Source organism: Halichoerus grypus, chromosome 8 (genome assembly GCF_964656455.1).
Source record: "Halichoerus grypus chromosome 8, mHalGry1.hap1.1, whole genome shotgun sequence".
NCBI lineage: Eukaryota > Metazoa > Chordata > Mammalia > Carnivora > Phocidae > Halichoerus > Halichoerus grypus.
In genome coordinates, this window is record NC_135719.1 from 63,409,643 (window position 1) to 63,428,796 (window position 19,154).

The window sequence follows — 19,154 nt, forward strand, 5'->3', positions numbered from 1 at the left end:
CTTCTGCACATGCCCTAAAGTTAGCAAATCTTCATGTGTGGCCCAGGCGCTTTTCAAAATGCTGCCTCTATGCTGGGTCTCAGAGCCAGTGAGTTTGTGCCTGTGCCCTTTAAGAGTAGAGTCTCAGTTTCTTTTAGCCCTCTAGCTCTCCTGGAGTTAAGCCCCATAGATTTTCAAAGCCAGCGTTTATGGGGCCTCATCTTCCTGATGCAGGTCCCCAGGGTGGGCATGCTTGATACAGGGTTTGAACCCTTTGCTCCTTAGGAAGGATGGCCTCTGCGTTTGTAATATCCCTCCTGTTTGGGAGTCACTGAGCAGGGGATGTGGGTCCTGACTAGAGCCCTTTTCTGCCTTTCCTACTTGTCTGGTATGGCTTTTTCTATCTTGCGTTGTGGAAGAGCTGTTTTTGCTATTTGTCACATCATTCTCAGAGAGTTGTTCTGTATGATGTTGTAATTTTGGTGTGTCTCTGGGAGATGAGCTTGGGATCTTCCTGTTCTGCCATCTTGATCCTTCTGTCCTGTTCCTTTTCTTTAATACTATTGTTTTTGAGCTAATTCTTTTTGTCTGGATTTGGGAAGTTAATTAAATGTCAGATAATAGATGTGGAGCAAAGGAAACACTTGGGGAGTAACATGTTACATATGTATGAAATAAACAGCTTGAAAGAAAAACAGAATGAAGAAAACTGCATTTTTTATTTTCTATTTTCTAAGTGCAGTCTTTAATTTTGCATACTTTGATAATTTTTCCTCAGTCTTTATCTTCTCTTCTGAAGTAGTGTCACACTTATTTACTTATTTAAACACTACTTATTTAAATATTTTTCACATAAAGAAAAAAATTTTCCAAAACAGTTTTTTTCCACTAAAGAAGGGCAGGCCTAGTATTTTTCTACTATATAATATAATTCAGAAGTGGAAATTTACTTGCCTGGTTAGTCTTAGATTAGAAATTATACCAATTCTCCCTGTTAAGTACCTGTTTATAGTAGAGGTTAAGGATGAGAACTTGAAAAAGAGTATATAGGGAGAAAGTAAACTTGGATGACTTCCTTATCCCTGCAATTAAGTACTTTAGTGGCCTCACTCACTGCCTGTCTGTTGCTCACATTATAGCCATACATGATCTCACAAAGAGCCTCATTCATTTGCTTTGCTTGCTATAAGGGCATGTGACTTTTACCTCAAGGCTTCTTTGATTTTGGCTTTAATTTGATTACTGAGTTCATCCTTCACAGCCATAGATTTTCATTGTTAGAGGAGCCGTTGAGGCCATCTTACCTAACTCCCTTATTTTTGTGGTCGAGGAAGCCAATTTCCCAGAGATTGTGACTTGAGTGTGGAGGATGACTTGGTTGGTATGAGGGCATTCAGTTAGCTTCTGGGAAATTATATTTCTTTCCTACGAGAAGGATCATTGGTATTTACTGGAATGAAATAACTTTATATCTTTTTACCAGAAACATTATATCTCTTTTTATCAAATAACAGGCTCACATTTGATTTATATCCTTAATAATTTAATAATTGGGAGTTTGGGTAGTACTTATCTGAGGATAATCCAACCTTTCTATAAAAGCCAATCTGTTGTAATTCAGCAAAACTTCTCTTTTTCTAATTCTCAGTAGGATTTAAGAGATTTTAAAGAGTTGATTTTTCAATGAAAACCTCTTATTGGATATTTTTTTTCCCTAACATAATCTTATAATTACAGGAAAGTAAATTAGGTTGGACTTACCTGTTTTGGGTTTCCTTTACAGGTATTGTAATCAGGTTCTTTGTAAAGAGATTGATGAATGTGTGACTCTTCTTCTTCAAGAGCTTGTCAGTTTTCAGGAACGCATCTACCAAAAAGATCCTGTGAGAGCAAAAGCAAGGAGACGGCTGGTTATGGGCCTAAGGGAGGTTACTAAACATATGAAGTTAAATAAGATCAAGTGTGTTATAATTTCTCCAAACTGTGAAAAAATCCAGTCAAAAGGTATGAACATTTTACTTTTGAAGTGTTTTGATAGTTATTTAGTATAATTGTGAGATACACAATGAATTTTAAAGTGAAAGCCATATGTCTTTCTTTGCAGAGTTTAGGTATAAAACATAATATTGAACATGAGGAAAGAAAGTGAAATCTTTCATTACCTCAAATTAAGTAATAAAATTGAGATTGGACTGTAAAGAAGTCCTAATCTGTGAACACTAGGGAAGGATTTAAGTTGGGCCAACCAAGTGAGCCACTTTGGGTAATTGGAGTAGGCAGATGCAGAGGTATTAGTAGTAGGCATATTCTCCACAGGGGAGAAATACCAATAAAAATAGTAGTATATATCTGTGTTATTGCCACTTGGGCTGAGAGAATAAATATATCAGCCACTATTAGCAATTTTAATTTCTTTTTTAGTGAATGTATTGAAATTTGACCCCCACTATACCAATCCCTATGGAGAGACAAAAACTGGTGTTGAAAAATTTTAAAATTTATTGGGAAGAAAGAAAATACATACATGTGTGTGTGTATATATATATATATCCATACATCATATAAATTCCAATAGGAAAATAAGTAGAATAGCAAAAGTGCCACAAGCATTCATAGAATCCTTTGCTGCTGTGTTTTACGCTTTAGCTATTGGATGCTAAAATACCTCCATTTATATAAATAAATTAAGGCCTCAGCATGTGTTGACTTTCTCAGGTGGCCTGGATGAGGCTCTCTATAATGTTATAGCCATGGCACGGGAACAAGAAATTCCTTTTGTGTTTGCCCTTGGAAGAAAAGCTCTAGGACGCTGTGTGAACAAGCTGGTTCCTGTTAGCGTAGTGGGAATCTTCAACTACTTTGGTGCTGAGGTAAGACCTAAGAGGATACACTCCTTCACTCCCTCTTGTCCTCACCCCCCCGCCAGTACGTTTTCTGTTAACATGTGCCAGTGTTCTTTTAAAGCATTTGAAGAAATGAGATGACTCTCCCAAGAATGAGTGGAAAATTTTTGAGTATTACATTTCCTTTTTTTAGTGCTAAAAACATTTACACAAGTTAATCCTACAGTATTTTGGCTGTAAAGATTTCAGCTCCTGTTTTTCCCACAGTGCTTTTTTCTTCTGGGTTCAATTTTGTAATATATGATAATTATTTAACTGCTAGGTAAAGATACTCGATATTATATGATATAAAATAATTTTCTTCAGTGTATATATTGGCTATATTTTATGCTACTTGGAGTCAAGAGAGAAAAAGATCCTTTAATTAGAGAGGATTTTCTTTTTGAAAATGGAATTCCTAACCAATTATCAAAATAATTCTGCACTCATGATACCTTTATCTTCCTCTCCTGGTCTGCTAATACAAAGCTTTGCCCATAGGAGCTGATGATAATAAGTAATAATAATAACAATAGGCTGGTAATTAATAATTAGAATAAAAGTTATTTATCTCCAGTAATGCTTAGTAACTGATAACATTTTAAGACTCTTTTATGAAGTTGACTCTGAAGTATTTTGTGACACCATTCATGGACCATTTTACCTCTTCCTAGCCATACTATTTTTATTTATTTAAGTGTGTGTCCTTTCTTATCCAGTTACCATGTTTGCATACCCCCATTTCCATTCAGGTTCTCTCCCAGTACCCATGAAGTTATCTACCCACCTACTTTATGAGTATATACTCAATATTTCTGCTCCCACAGTAGCCTGTGCTTTTCTTGGTTATAGGTATCATACTGCCTTGCTGTAGATTATGTGTTTCTTTCCCTTTAACTATGAATTCCTTGAGGGCAGACCTCTTGTCTTTGTGTCCCTGACACCTTTCACATTACTTGAGCATGAGCAGGTGATAAATGTTTGTTCAGTAAACTGTGTGGTATATGTATACCTGCTTGCTATGTTAAACTATATGTGCGAATTTGGGTGATAAGTACCTCTGTGGGAAAAAAGGGTCATATATAAAGACACCTAATAAAAATTACTCCTTTTTTGTTCACTGTTAGTTTATGGAATAGGAGTGAGATTGAGGTCAGGAAAAGTGGACATGTTTGTTTTTCATTGTATTGACTTCTTACTGAATTATATATACTGGATTATTTGTATGGCTTTATAAAATGCTTGCCAGTTTTGTTTGTACATTGTTTCACTTGTCCTCTACTACTTTGAGATAGGTAAGTTATTGTTTAAACCAAAATATACTCTTAAAATGGGGGTAAAGGAAATAGTGGTATATTATCAAGTGTACCCATTTGCAGTAATGTGGTAGTACACCTAAGTTATTTTTACCATCTGCTAAAAGTAACCTTTGAATTAAACTTTCTCTCCTTACCCTGACATTCAAGGTTTTTATTCCCTGATAGCTTTTCTCTTAAATTTTCTTTTTTTTTCTTCTTACTTATTTTTTTATTCCCAACTATTTCTGTGTTTTATTTATATTGTAAAATGATTGTTAATCTCAATATCACACATCCATATGCCTATTTTCTTTTTGTTGGCTTCACTTAAGTGCATAGTTCGTTAAACGTTGCAAACAAATATTTAGGAAGTCTGTTACATGTAACACATAGAAGCTGTTTTTACCAGAATCCATTATTCCTTCTTTTTAAAAATAAGTAAATCCTGAGTATATTTTGATACTACTAGTAGTGTTAGCATGCTTAAAATCATTGCAGTTGGCAACAGATTTATTGTACCTACTACCTTAATCAGTTTAAACTGAAGCTGGCTAAAGCATGCTACTTATGTTTTTCCTTCTTAAGGACGTATTTTCAGGGACATATTCCATAGCAATATGACACTTTTTGCCATGCTTTCATCCAGTTATGGTTTAAAGTTAAATGAAAGTGCCTTGGTAGGAGGAAAAAAGTTGTACTGTACTTTTCTTCCCATTGTCTGAAAGCATAATTTAATATATAATATTAAACATATTCTTAGGAATGTTCAGGTCTGACATCTGACATTTTTTATTTAATGTGTGGGTGTGTTGCATTGTGATACTAAATTAAGACATTAAACGGAAGTAGAAGGTTGTTCAATTATGATGTAAGAATCACAACAAGTTATTATTTGATTGTCTTTTCTAGTGGCTATGGAAACTTCAGTTTTCTTCGGAGTTTTTTAGAGGTCATAATTGTTGAAGTTCAACTTCAATGCTATATGAATTTTGCCATTTTATTAGCATGTGTATAGTCCACCCACCATTTTGCTGGAATTATTAATTGCCATTCGTGTTCATTTTGTTTCACTGATGGAGGAACTTCTGATTATTTAGCTCTACATTCTTCGTCAGGCTCTTTATTCTGTTTTTGTAATTTGCATTTGTCCCAATATCTTTGGTTTGTCCTTCTTATAAGTGTCATATTTTCAGCTAGCCATCCCATCACTGACTTCTTTTGATCTTCTTCAAGCTCTTCCAATAAGCACACATCCAGGGAACTTTTAATTCTTGTGGAGGCTGCCATCTTCTTCTATAAACTTCGATATCACACTGCATACGCTCATTCCCTTATATTCTAATCCATATAAGGATTCTTCACTGCTCCCCAGACAAGCCTTGTACTTTCTTAAGTCTATATCTGTATTTATTGTTTTGCATGTTTGGCTAAGAATGCAGGATCTCCACCCTTCAAAATTGTATCTATTTTTCAAGGCCTATGTCAGAGGTAATAGTACTTTGGAAATTCTTCAGCGATGCTCAGCAGTTAGATTTGATGTTTCTTCCAAAAGCCAAAACATTTTGTACATCTCAAGGCATTTAAAATAAGGTACCTTGAATCATTGGTGTCTCCTATCTTTCAGCCACATGGAAGTCTCCTTAAGAGCAGAGTGGTGTTCCAGTGGTCTCTGTACTCGCTGTAGTGCCAGAGACTGAAGGGGGCAGTTGTTGAATTGATAAACTTGGCAGGAACTTTCAGTATATCACAGTTAATGACTAGTATTGAATCAGGAAATTTCCTCAGACTTGTGAGAATTACATAAACAATATCTGTAAGTTACAGAGTATTTTATAATGTTCTGCAGTGTGCATACCATTTGGATTTTGTGCTGATTGAAAGTGTGTCTGATCCTGAAACAGTAGAGAGACTTATTGTCAGTTATAGGAATAAAAAGTATAGCCCCAAAATGGACTAATCAAAATCTCTTTTTAGAGCCTGTTTAATCAGTTGGTAGAGCTCACTGAGGAAGCCAGGAAAGCATATAAAGAGATGGTTGCAGCAATGGAACAAGAGCAGGCGGAGGAAGCCTTGAAGAACGTGAAAAAGGCGCCACACCACATGGGGCACTCTCGGAACCCCTCTGCGGCAAGCGCCATTTCTTTCTGCAGTGTCATTTCTGAACCCATTTCTGAAGTAAATGAAAAGGAATATGGTAAGTTGGTGTATATGGTATATGGTATATATCAGATGTTTTAAACGTTGAAACCATTTAAGTGATTAAAATCATTTTGAAAAGGTACAATACTTGTGACCTATAACTAAGTAAATTCTAGGAAGTTTCATTTTAATACTTTATACTGAATTGTTGAAGTTTTGATTTACTAAGTAAACAAAAGACCTGAATATTATGGAATATAAGCTTATAAAATCTAGACATATGACATTTAAGTTAAATTTGATAGTAGTCAAAAAGAAACAGACTAAAACCCAGCATTTGTGTGTGTTAAAGAACAAAAATTCACCTGAGTAAATGTAAAGATCTAATTGGCTTTCTTAGGTATTTATGCACCGGCGCAACATCCCTTCTAGCAAGTAGTGGGGAGCTCTGAGGAATTGCACAAAATGGAAGGCTTATATAGGAGAGAGGGTGGGGCAAGGAAATTATTAGCAAAAGAAAAGAAAGGATGGTTCCTGGCCAGGTCACCTTCCTTTAGGGAGACAGGCAAGGGGTCTTATTAGTGGATTGTCTCATCTTCCTTTTGGGGGTGGAAAGGGCCCTTGTGACAGATTACCTCATTAGTGCTGACCAGATAGATTTCTGAGGGAGGTTGAAACTGTGATTAGGTTAGATCTTAAGCTCTGGTTTGGTGATTTGGCCTCAGTGATGCCGTTTTGGGCCTGTGGTTTTCTTTTTAACATGTGTAATGTTTAAAATAACATTATTTACTGCACTCTATGTCTTAGGAGTGTCCTTGCCTTTTTTCTACAATACTTTGAACTCTTAAGTTCTCCAGTTTTCATGATGTTTCTGGTTCGCTTCCCCTATTTTTTCTTTTTAAAAATAGGATAGCCACCTCCTTCAGCTTAGCTCCAGTTTCTTCCTTCTTCTTCTTTTTTTTAAAGCTATCTGGGAGTTTATTGAATAGCTTGTTGCCAACTAAAATTTAACATGTAGAAAAATGAGTCCTCATGTTTTCCCTTTTTTTCCTCACACTCCCTTTCCTAGTCTCCCTATCTGTGATTGTAGTTAAATGTTTGGAATGCTTCGACAAAGCTCTAGGACAGAGACAATGAACAAGTTACTCTGGGACTTTAGGAAACTGTAGATCAAGGATAAGTGGTTTTTCTTATTACGATTTTATTTATTTATTTGACAGAGACATAGCGAGAGAGGGAACACAAGCAAGAGGAGTGGGAGAGGGAGAAACAGGCTTCCCGCTGAGCAGGGAGCCTCATGTGGGGCTCGATCCCAGGACCCTGGGGCCACGACCTGAGCCGAAGGCTGACGCTTAACGACTGAGCCACCCAGGCGCCCCAAGGATAAGTGTTACTGGCTTAGAGGCAGACGTTTTTTTGGCTGAAGTGCCACTAGTTGAAAATAAGATAAAGTGCCAACTTTGTAAATGAGATCAGTTCTCTCTATATAATGATAATGCAGATCTCAAAAGCAAACTTCAAGGTAAATTCATAAAGCTGTGGGTTTGAGCACATGAAAAGAAAAGTTATGAAAAGAACCTCTCAAAGACTTAGGAGATGTTTTCAAAAGGCACCAAATATAGTGTTCAAAGATTGAAGCTTTAGCTTTCTCACACACTCTGCGTGGGGGACTGAGAAATAATTGATTAAGTTCTGGGCCTCAGATTTCTCTTTAGTGAAATGAGGAGGGTTCATCTAGGTCATCTATAAGGTTCCACTCAAAGCTAAAATTCTATGAGCTGTTAAATAACAAAATTCAACCAAGTGTATTTGATGATCTAGTTAGCTTTATTGAATGGTTCATGAATTGGGCAGCCACCATCTAGCAAGTAGAGAGGCAGTCTGAAGACTTTTACAAAGTGGAAAGTTTTTATGGGGGGGGTGGCAAGGCAGGCAAGAAAGTTACTAGGAAAAGAAAAAGATTGTTCCAGAGGAGACTGTTGCTAAGGGAAAAACCAAGGGGTCTTATGCAGATTACCTCACCTATCTTTGGAGGATGGAGAGGACCCAGGTGACAGACTCATTGGTGCTGATGGAAAGAAAAATTTCCTGACTGACCAATTAAGGCAGCATTTCTAGGGGAGTTTGAAACTGCAATTGGATTGGGAATTAAGCTCCAGTTTGGGAACTCAGTCTAAGTGACACCATTTTGGACCTGTGGTTGTCTTTTTTTTTTTTTTTTTTTTTTAATCTGGTAGAACTAATGGTTGAATCCTAAGGAAGGATTTAGATGGAATCTTTTAAGATTCTGACATGATGAGCTGATTTATGAGGACACCAACAAAATGAGTGGAAGGAATCACAAATAACACTGAGAAGAAAGCATGAAGTCATTCTTTGTGTATCGGATGCATTCAGCAACAAACATAAAACCACTAATGTGGCCTAAGAAATCAGGATATTTAATTATTTCACAATATCCTCAAAGTCCCTAGCTCTTTCCTTCTTTCCGTTCTTCCATTTGCAGTCTGTGGCTTTCTGTTCTTGTGCCATCATCTCATGTTCATAAGTAGCTGCTGTGGCTCTGGCATTAGTAGTCAAAAGCAGGAGGTTCAGGCAGTGAGTTCCTTTTATCAGTGAAAGAAACAATTTTCAGAAGACTTCTCCTTTTGTTTCATTTAGCCAGAACTGATCTTGTGACGCCTTTTAGCTGCAAGGGAGACGGGCAAGGGACTATTTGGCAAAGGAGGAATGGGATAACCATTATAGTCTAAGAACTATTTTAATTCATCCTCCAGGACTGGACTCAAGTTCATTCCAAGTTTGGGGGTTCTGTGATCCAGGAAGAAAATGGGGAATGACTGTTGGATAGATAACAAACAGCATCTTCCATGTCATCCTGATGCAGGATTCCTAAAATGTTTTTCTCCCCATAGTTTAAAGGAAAAGCAAAGCTGGGAAAAGAATGCTAATCATTGGCAGAATAGAAAACCTCCTATGATAGTCCAGTCTTACTGTCTTTTATATACCCCTTGTTTTCTTTGCTTATGTTTTCCTTCCACCTGTGCTGAGTCTCAGTTCTATTATACTTATTACATGAAACAAATAGTTTTGAACATAAATTCCAACTAAGTTGTAAGTTCTTTGAGGTAGGAACTTGGCACATAATGGGCACTTGATACATAATAATAGTATCTCACTGAATTCATACTATGTGCTAGGCACTTCTCTAAGCATTTCATATTTATTAATACATTCGATTATGTGAGCAACCCTATGAGATAAGAAATATTGTACTGCAGGGGCACCTGGGTGGCTCAGTTGGTTAAGCATCCTATTCGATTTCAGCTCAGGTCATGATCTCAGGGTCCTGAGATCGAGCCACAGGGCAGGCTCCGTGCTGAATGGGGAGTCTGCTTGAGATTCTCTGTCTCCCTCTCCCCCTCCCACGCCCGCTCTCTCTCTCAAATAAATAAATCTTTTTTAAAAATTAAAAAAAATACTGGGCGCCTGGGTGGCTCAGTCGTTAAGCGTCTGCCTTCGGCTCAGGTCATGATCCCAGGGTCCTGGGATCGAGCCCCGCATCAGGCTCTCTGCTCGGCGGGAAGCCTGCTTCTCCCTCTCCCACTCCCCCTGCTTGTGTTCCCTCTTTCACTGTGTTTCTCTCTGTCAAATAAATAAAATCTTTAAAAAAAAAAAAAAAAATTAAAAAAAATACTGTACTGCATTTCATAGATGAGGAGCCTAAGATGAAGAGAGGTAATTAACTTGTCAGTGCACACACCTGGTAAATCTGACTCCAGAATCTGCATTCTTAGCCAGTGTGATTGTGTTCCCTGTCTGTTGATTGAGTTCTTAATAGGACAGTATAGTAGCTTTTCAGTAATCACTTACGAGGGGAGGACAACCTCATTATGTAGTCCATCCATCCTGAATTTCCTGCTCATTTTCTGCCACTAGTTTGTTCTGTAGTTTCTTGAACTCATTTGCTTGTTCTAAGTATAACTAAAGATAGACAGCTTCTCTGTTTGTACTGACTGAAAGGAGAAATACACATACCTCATCCTCTAAGAAATCTTCTAGTGATTTGAAAGTTTAAAAGACAATTTCACAAAGACCCAATAAACAAGAGAGGAAAGCATAGAAGGGATTAACAAGCAAAGAAGAGCTCTATTGAATAAATTACGCTACAATAAAAATTCAGAAGCAGGGTAGGTTTGAATCAGTACCATTTCTAGGTTTGTTGAGATCTTTGATTCTTCCTTTAACTTGCTTCCTGGTTCCTTCATCAGAAGTGGACTTCTAGAGGTTCTGTTTGGGATTTAGACTGTCCTCCTCCCCATCCCAATCAGATTTCTCCTGTCCCCTAGAGAAAGATGGCACTTTCGTACTCTTCTGTTTCTCCATGTTGTATGCATGTGTTTGTGTGCTCATCAGCTGTTGATCAAGCTTCATCTATTACTTTAAAGTGGGAGCCTAGACCCTCCCTCCCCAGTAGATACGTGACCTTGGTGACTTTTTGATTGTTGTGACAAGTCTCTTGATGGCTAATAGCAGAGTCCTTTGCTTCTGCTTTTGAAGTCATATCTCCCTTTACTTTCCCAAGGACCCATGTGGGCTTTTCAGCTCACCTACCCAAGTAGATGAAGGCCTAAGGTTGATTCTGGAGAGAGATCAGCCTGACCTAGTATCCTGACCTCCTTCCTCTTTCCTGTTCGTTGACTCATTGACAAGGGGGAGGTGGAACTCCAAGTGAATTCTTATACTTTTGAAGGAGGATAAAAACTGTTGGAAGGAAATATAAATGTGCGCATAAAATTTAAAAAAAATATATGCCCTTTTAAAGTTTTTTTAGGGGGGGCATAATTAAATATACGTGTGGTATTTTTCATTTAATAGGCTTTTTTGCCTCCAGCACTTACTCTATGCCAACCATAGGGACACAGATGAGCAGGAATGAGGATAAGGAGGGAAGAAGGGGCAGCACAGCAAACACAAAACAAGTGCTTTTGAACTATATATGCCAGAAGTGCTATGGGAATTCACGTGAGTGGAAAGTCAGGAAAGACTTCATAAGGAATTGACATTTAAGGATGGTCATCCAGGATGGGTGGGAGTCTGAAGGGTGAAGGAGGAAAACACATCTCATATGGAAAGAACAGCTTATGCAAAGCAAGGAATTGTAAATAGAAAGGTTATGACTTCTGGGAGCAATGAGAATTCAGACTGACCCCAAGCATAGAGTGCATGGCTGGGGGTTGTAATGAATGGGATGGGAAAGATAGGTGAGGGTCAGATCACAGAGGGCTTTGGCTATGCCAAGCTGAGGTGTTTGGATCTTGTCATAGGGTAATAGAAAGCCCGTTAGACAGTGATGTGACCAATTCACAAAACCAATTAGGAATATATATAGATGTATAGCAAGATAAAGAAGGCTTGAGCTAAGACAGTAGTGACCAAATTTAATAGTTTTTGAGCTAGAAGTGACATATAAGTTCAGTTGAATAAAGTAAGGGAGAAATATAAGGTCAATGAGTACTATAAGTTTTCTTTTGCTTTGAGACTACAAAAATGATAATGTTATTAACTAAGAATGAAAATATAGGAGGAGGAGTAGATTTTTTTTTTCATGAGTAGGAGACTGGAAACAACTTACTTCAAACTTGAAGTAACTGCAGGAAAGAAAGGTTTTTTCCAAACCATGTGCCCTGACTTCAAGTGCCCAAAATATGGTTTTTATCAGTGAATAGTTGATAGGTGACATTCAAGTTGATATATTAGTATGAGTAGACTTGCTTTATCACTACAGCTTGATCATGGTACTTACAAACTGTAGGTAGCAGCTATAATGCAAATAGAAGGGGGTGTTATTTTTTTTAAAAGGCAAAAATAAATAAATGGGACTACATCAAACTAAGAAGTTTCTGCACAGCAGAGGGAATCAACAAAATGAAAAGGCAACCTACTGAATGGGAGAAAATACTTGCAAATCATCTGTCTGATAAGGGGTTAATATCCAAAATTAGATAAAGAACTCATACAACTGAAAAAAACCAACAATCCAATTAAAAGAGCAGAGGATCCGAATATACATTTTTTCCAAAGAAGACATATAGATGGCCAATATAAAAAGATGTTCAACATCACTAATCATCAGGGAAATGCAAATTGAAACTACAAGATACACCACCTGACACCTGTTAAAATGGCTATTATCAAAAAGACAAAAAATAACAAATGTTAGCAAGGATGTAGAGAAAGTGAAATCCTTGTACACTGTGACAGTGTAAATTTGGGCAGGCACTACAGAAAACAGTATGGAGGTTCCTCAAAAAATTAAAAATAGAAATACCATATGATCCAGCAATCCATCTTCTGGGTATATACCCAAAGGACATGAAATTATTACCTCAAAGAAATATCTCTACTCCCATGTTCATTTCATCATCATTCACAGTAGCCAAATTATGGAAACAACCTAAGTGTCCATCAAATGGATGAATGGATAAAGAAGACATAGTGTGTGTGCACACACACGTGTGTGTTGCCAGAGTCTTGGGGAGTGGGTGAAATGAGTGAAGGGTGTCAAAAAGTAGAGACTTGGCTGTTATAAAATAAATAAGTCATGGGGATATAACGTACAACATGGCAATTATAATTAATAATACTGTATTGCATATTTGAAAGTTGCTATGGAGTAGATCTTAAAATCCTCATCAGAAGAAAAAAATTTTTTGGTAACTGTATGCTGACAGATTATTAACTTGATTTATTAAGGCAATCATTTTGCAATATTTACAAATACCAAATCATTATGTTGTACGCCTGAAACTAGTATAATGTCATATGTCCATTATACCTCAATAATAAAAAAATGAAAAATGAAAGAAAAACACATGAAAAATGAAAGAAAAACACATGAAAAATGAGGGGTAAGAGAGCTGTCCTTTGTCTCCTCATTCTCAGTTTTTTTGTTTTAAACTGACTTTCTGTCATTAAAAATAATTTAGATTATCACCACTGTATTATATAATAACACTTCTTTTTTTGGCTACCAAATTCATTTGGTGAGCCCAGCTACATGTATTATTAAACAGATTTTCACAAATGTTAGAAATGCATGGATGGCTTCTTTGCTTATTATAAGTGGAAACAAGTCCCATTATAGGCTAAGACAGTTCTCAGATAACTTGCTGTGGGAGCATGAAACAAACACGTCAAATTAGAAGTATTTCTGCTGGACATCTTGGCTCTGCCATCTGTGACTCGTGGATCCTTGGGCCCAGTACACCTCTAGGCCAAAAAAAAAAAAAAAAAGGCAATTCATTGATTCTCATGAATATGGATTTTATGTAAAAGCATTAATGAGCTCCTGTTGTTACAAGATCTTGTGCATTCTGAGGCATAAATACGCTTACTTTTGCCTCCTTGTTTCTTTATCTTAAATGCACATTTTTGAGAATTGTTTTCCTTTTGTAACATTTAAACCAGTACTAGAATAAGTTTTTAGTTTCTCCAACCAGTTGGTGAGCCAACAAATTTCTGTAGTTTGTTCTTCCCTCTTTTAAGAGTTGTATGATTCTGGAACTGTTCTGGTTTTTAAAAAATCTGTTTGATATTTGCAGAAACAAATTGGAGAAACATGGTGGAAACCTCAGATGGGCTGGAAACATCAGAAAATGAGAGAGAGGTTTCCAGTAAGCATAGCACATCTGAAAAGCCCAGGAAACTTCCGTCTGATGCAGCCCCTGTTGGTAAGCAGCCATCATTACTGGCTGCAAGCAGTACTACCTCAGCTGCAAACCCTGGGAGATCAACAGTGAGCGATAAAGAGGAAGTGAAGCCCGATGACCTGGAATGGGCCTCCCAGCAGAGTACAGAGACTGGTTCTTTGGATGGCAGTTGCCGAGATCTGTTAAATTCCTCCATCACCAGCACCACCAGCACTCTTGTCCCTGGCATGCTCGAAGAAGAGGATGATGAAGATGAGGAAGAGGAGGAAGATTATACTCATGAACCCATATCTGTAGAAGTACAGCTCAATAGTAGAATTGAGTCGTGGGTCTCTGAGACCCAGAGAACAATGGAGACTCTTCAGCTTGGAAAAACCCTTAATGGTTCTGAGGAAGACCATGCAGAGCAGAGTGGAGAAGAGGAGGCAGAAGCGCCTGAAGTGCTAGAACCAGGGATAGATGGGGAGGCCTGGACTACTGACCACCAAGGAAGTCAGGAGCAGCAGAAGCCTAGCAGCTGCAGCTCGCTGAACAACGAGCCCTCTGATCTTAGTTATCCGCCCCCAGGTCTGTAACTCAGGAAATGTCCACTGTCTGTCTCCAACTGTGTAAGGGTTGCAGCCATTCTCTTTTATGCTTCATCTCAATGTTTTGCATTGTCCAGTATTTAATATATATATTTAATTTCTGACAAATATTTTTTGTAGCTGTCTTTTACTTGTTTTACTATAATCTGTAGCTTAGCTTTTAATTAGCATCTAAGTGTCTTTCTAAGAGCTGTGTGGAAATTCAGTTGTTTGAGCTTATTTTGTTATGGAAAATAATGATTAAAATAGAAGAAGACTAGGTTTAAAAAAGAAAATAAATTTAAAATGCCTATTTAGAGTCATTTTGAAAGTTAAAGATCGATAGGAGCACTTACCAATGTTTCAAGACTATGCCTCCTTCACTCTAATTTGATCAAAAGTTGTTTGGACTTCTTTAAAAAAGAACTGGAGGTAGATTTGGAAAACTGAAAAAAAGGCTGAGGGTAGCTAAGCCCACAATTGTTTTGTGTTAAAAATTGATGCGACTTTTCTTTGGTCCAAAAATGTTTATTTTAGAAGCCATTGATCATTGTAATCGATTAAAGTTGGGATAGGCTAAAACAGAGCCTCCAAAACTTAGGCTAGCAAAGGAGTCACCACGATGCAGTAGAGCTGGCCTTACTTGTGTAAAGTGATAGATGTTGTCTTTAATAGTGAAAAGTCACCCATGATAGGACCTAACAGGTTCTGTCTCATATTTACTTCTTACTTACCTCAGGAATGCTCTTGTACATATTCGTATTTACATAAAGTTAGGCAAATTGTGGCAGGTGATTAACTGTAACCAATTATATGACTGCAGCACTTAACGTGTAAACTATTCCGAAACAGAGTCTTCTACTGGTGTGTTCTCTTGCATGCTTTTGATTTGGGACCCTCTGGATTTGCTATCTGAACTTGATTAGGTATCCGAACTTGTCCTGAGTGAAAAACCATTTCACCTTTTTAAAAAAATACCTATTTTGTCCCTAGCCTTGAGCACCTGCCACATAACACCAACCGTAGTTACTGATAGGAGGTCAGGGAGAAGAACTTTACACAGCTTATAATGTGTATCCTGATAATCAAAAGGCTGGAAAAGGAAGTTTTGAAGAAGCGAGAAAGTTGTTCTAATTGTGCTGAAACTATTAGATGATTTAGAGTACACAGATCTAGGCAGGTATTACTTCTTGATCACTATTTATCCCTGCCCTTCTCTAAGATAATGTATGTACCTGCTTGGGAGAATTTAAACTTACTCAGCTAGAAGTTTTATTTGCTGGTCAATCACCTGGTAGTGATGTCTACAAGTTTATGTAATGTTGGGAGACTTACAGATGACCTGTTTTTCTCTCATCCCTCCAACTCCCCGCCGCCCCCCCCCCCATCCCCAGCCTCCAGTGGACCACACACATGCACCCGCGGCTCCAGCCTTAAGCTCTCAAGCTCCCACAAGCAGGCACAGAACTGAGGAGGGAGGGGTACTTTCCCTGCTCTGGTTTCATGGGGCAGGGCTTTGCCTCACAGAGGCAGGAGAGAAGAATTGGGCAGGTTTTTTACCGAACTCATTGGGACTACTGTGCTAGTTTTGATGTTTTATAATGCTGGCATTTAATACTGGAGAATGAGATTTCTTGGGTGATGATTTAGTTATTTGTGCATAATGGAAGTTTAGGAGCATTGCTGTATAGAAAATGTCAGTCTATCAACTTTATTAGTGTGCTAAAGGGGGACATTATTATCCTGTCCTGTCTAAACTGTTCTCCAGTATAGACTTCTTAGGCACAACGTATTTAGTCTAGTACTTAAAGGAACACAGCATGTAAGGAATGAAGCCTCTGAAATAGTAATCATGGATGTATATGTGGCAGACCTTACTGTGTCTACACATTTGGAAGTGTTAATTGGTTTAAGGAAATGATAGAGATTTTGAACTACTGACAATCTTAAAAGTGAGTTTAAAAACTTTTCATACTTTTTATGGTGTAAATTTCCTTTGCTTGGTGTCAGTGATTCAGATAACTCTTGATCTTGAGGTATTGGCTTTTCAAAGGTTTCTTATATTTTATATCTCTTCTGAATGAGAATTGTCATTTTACATTTTTGACATTTGTATCAAAAGAGAAGTTGAGGAAATCTTCAGAACACCAGTAACTTTTAAATTTATTACTATAGACTTCAGAAGTGTTCGATTATGTGTTCGATAAATGCTCTTGCACGTGCAGGATCTTCTGCCAGCAAACCCAAGGGACCACAGCCTTTTTTATATGAGACAGGTCACTCTAGAGGACTATCCAAAATTTATTAAAGGAAATGCTACTGTGTCGAAAGTATGCTTAAATAAGTATTAATAATGTCCTTATAATTTGTTTCCTTTAGATAAATTCTGGAATTTGTATATTCTATACAGGAGGAGGTGTGAAAATTGGGAAAGTGGTTTTTTTTTTTGGTTTTTGTTTTTTGTTTTTTGTTTGGAACTGGGAGTGGGTGGCTCTTCGGAGACCTAATGGTAAGAGTAGGGGTTCATTATCACAAGAAATAAAAACCATAGATATTTTTTTCTTAGTGTGTAGAGGTTGTTTTATGGCAATAATTAATATTAGATTTCTATTTCAGTACATAAGTATATGAATTATATAATATGAATTGCACTCCCAGAACTAGATTTCTGCTTTAGTAGGTTTGTTTGCTGTGAAGATCACTTCTCAAAAGACAAATGTTCATACTAGCTTAATTTTTGGTTTAAATATGTTTGTAAATGATGTAATATATTTCTTTTGACTAAACATGGGAAAAATAATGTGTGTTATACATTGAAAAGTTTTTAAAGGCTTTGATTGGAGGTCATTTTTGCAGAGAGGGTATTTTATATGCTTCCAGTATTTGGAAAAGAATTAGTCAAAAGGAATTCACATAGTTTAAATATTGAAAAATTAATATCCAAATAATGTACTTGTCTGATTTCTTAATAAGCTGGGGGAGGGGGGCTGGGGTGGGGATTGTAATGTGCAAATGAGTAGTGAACTCTACATTCATTTTTCAACTCTTTAACATAAAACTGTTAAATCTTAACACATTGTTACTTTAATATATGTATAAAGAAGTATTACTGTTTGTAAAGCTGCTGTTTGCTTTAAAAAAAAAAAACCTCTGTCATTTAAGTATTTTCTGTACGTTGTGCCAGCAGGTTAAAATATTAACTTATACCATTTAAAAACGTAATCATTTTTTGCTTTTAAAATTTTTCTGTGACATAATTTATTTAAAGACATCTTCCTCCTCCCTTGCCCTTTCCAGCCTTTATACACATCACAGAATAAGCCAAACTGTCTACCTAATCTGAAATCTGAATCCCAATTAATGATAAAAATTTAAACTTTGTTGGCACAACACACCTTAAAAGTATTTGTGTTATTTTGTAATTTAATTTCTAAGTATACCACATGAATTTATAATTTAATGTCTTAATTGTAATGCTCTAATAAAAAACTAGCAAAATTAGTGAATTATATAACATGAAAAGATTTTCATCTTGTTCTTTTGTTGTATGAAGGATAATTGTTATTTCACACTTTAGGAGTAGTAACAGCTTTTTTTGCACTTTGTAAATACTAGTGGAGATTCTTCTGTAACTAATAAAATGATTATTGAAATGTAGTCTATCATTTCAGAATAGGTACTTAAGGGATTCATGACCTGCCCAACATGTAGGATAGGGAAAAAAAGAGAAGTCTAGCTCATCTCATTGCTTAGTGCCCTGATGGGTTTGCCAGAGAAGGTTGTAAAATCTGCAGGAGGAAATTACTAGTAAAAATTTCCATTTGGAAGGGTTGGTGTAATCTGTGGCACAGGCCAAGGCATCTACAGAGACCATCCTGGTGTTAGGAGAAAGCCCCTACAGATTTCTTCTCCTTTTTATGCTAGTTATTCTGTGCCAGGCACTGTTCTAAGCCCTTTCCCAATATTAACTCTAATCCTCACTACAGACCTCTGAGGAAATGCTATTTTTCACTTTTAAGGGATGAAACGGTCATGGAGATGTTCAGTAACTTGCCCAAGATCTGCTGGTAAATGGCAGAACTGGGATTCAGACTTAGTCCCACATCAAAGGTCATGCCTGTACTCACTATGCTTTGTTGTGTCTTAGCACAAAATTCTCAGAGTTGCAAACAAAACTGTGTTTCCCTCACCTTCCTCAGGTGTCTTCTGGAATGTGAAGTGTGCCAGGACTGAACTGATTTTCGCAGGGACTGGATTTTATTGAGTCTCACTTAGAGTGGTCCCTTGTCACTATGTCACAGGGGAATGCAGGGAATCTGAAGAGTAGGCTCATCTGTTAGAAAATAGGATCACTAATTTTCATAATGAAATGGATTTTTGCTGATCACAAAAAGAAAGAAGGAAAAAAAAAAAGGGAAGCCTCATCAGTTGTATCAGAATATTCCCCTTTTTTGACCACCATTTGTATCATTCCCAATAGTTCTTTTCCTAACAGCGATCAGTTTTTCTTTAACTGACCAGAAGAGGGTGTGCATGACACCTGAAAAGTCAAAGGCTACCCGGTAAAATTAATAAGTA

The 19,154-nt window shown here is 37.1% G+C and overlaps 1 protein-coding gene across 1 annotated transcript in view; it reads left to right on the plus strand.

Annotated features, from left to right (window-relative positions):
- SECISBP2L (SECIS binding protein 2 like) overlaps nt 1–18,229 on the plus strand; it is a 61,676-nt gene extending 43,447 nt beyond the window's left edge. The window contains exons 15-18 of the mRNA XM_036075977.2: nt 1,763–1,983; nt 2,695–2,849; nt 6,134–6,353; nt 13,903–18,229. Coding sequence (XP_035931870.1) covers nt 1,763–1,983; nt 2,695–2,849; nt 6,134–6,353; nt 13,903–14,585 — 1,279 coding nt within the window. The 3' untranslated portion in view covers nt 14,586–18,229. The remainder of the gene's footprint in view (nt 1–1,762; nt 1,984–2,694; nt 2,850–6,133; nt 6,354–13,902) is intronic.
- The last annotated feature ends 925 nt before the right edge of the window (nt 18,230–19,154 follow it).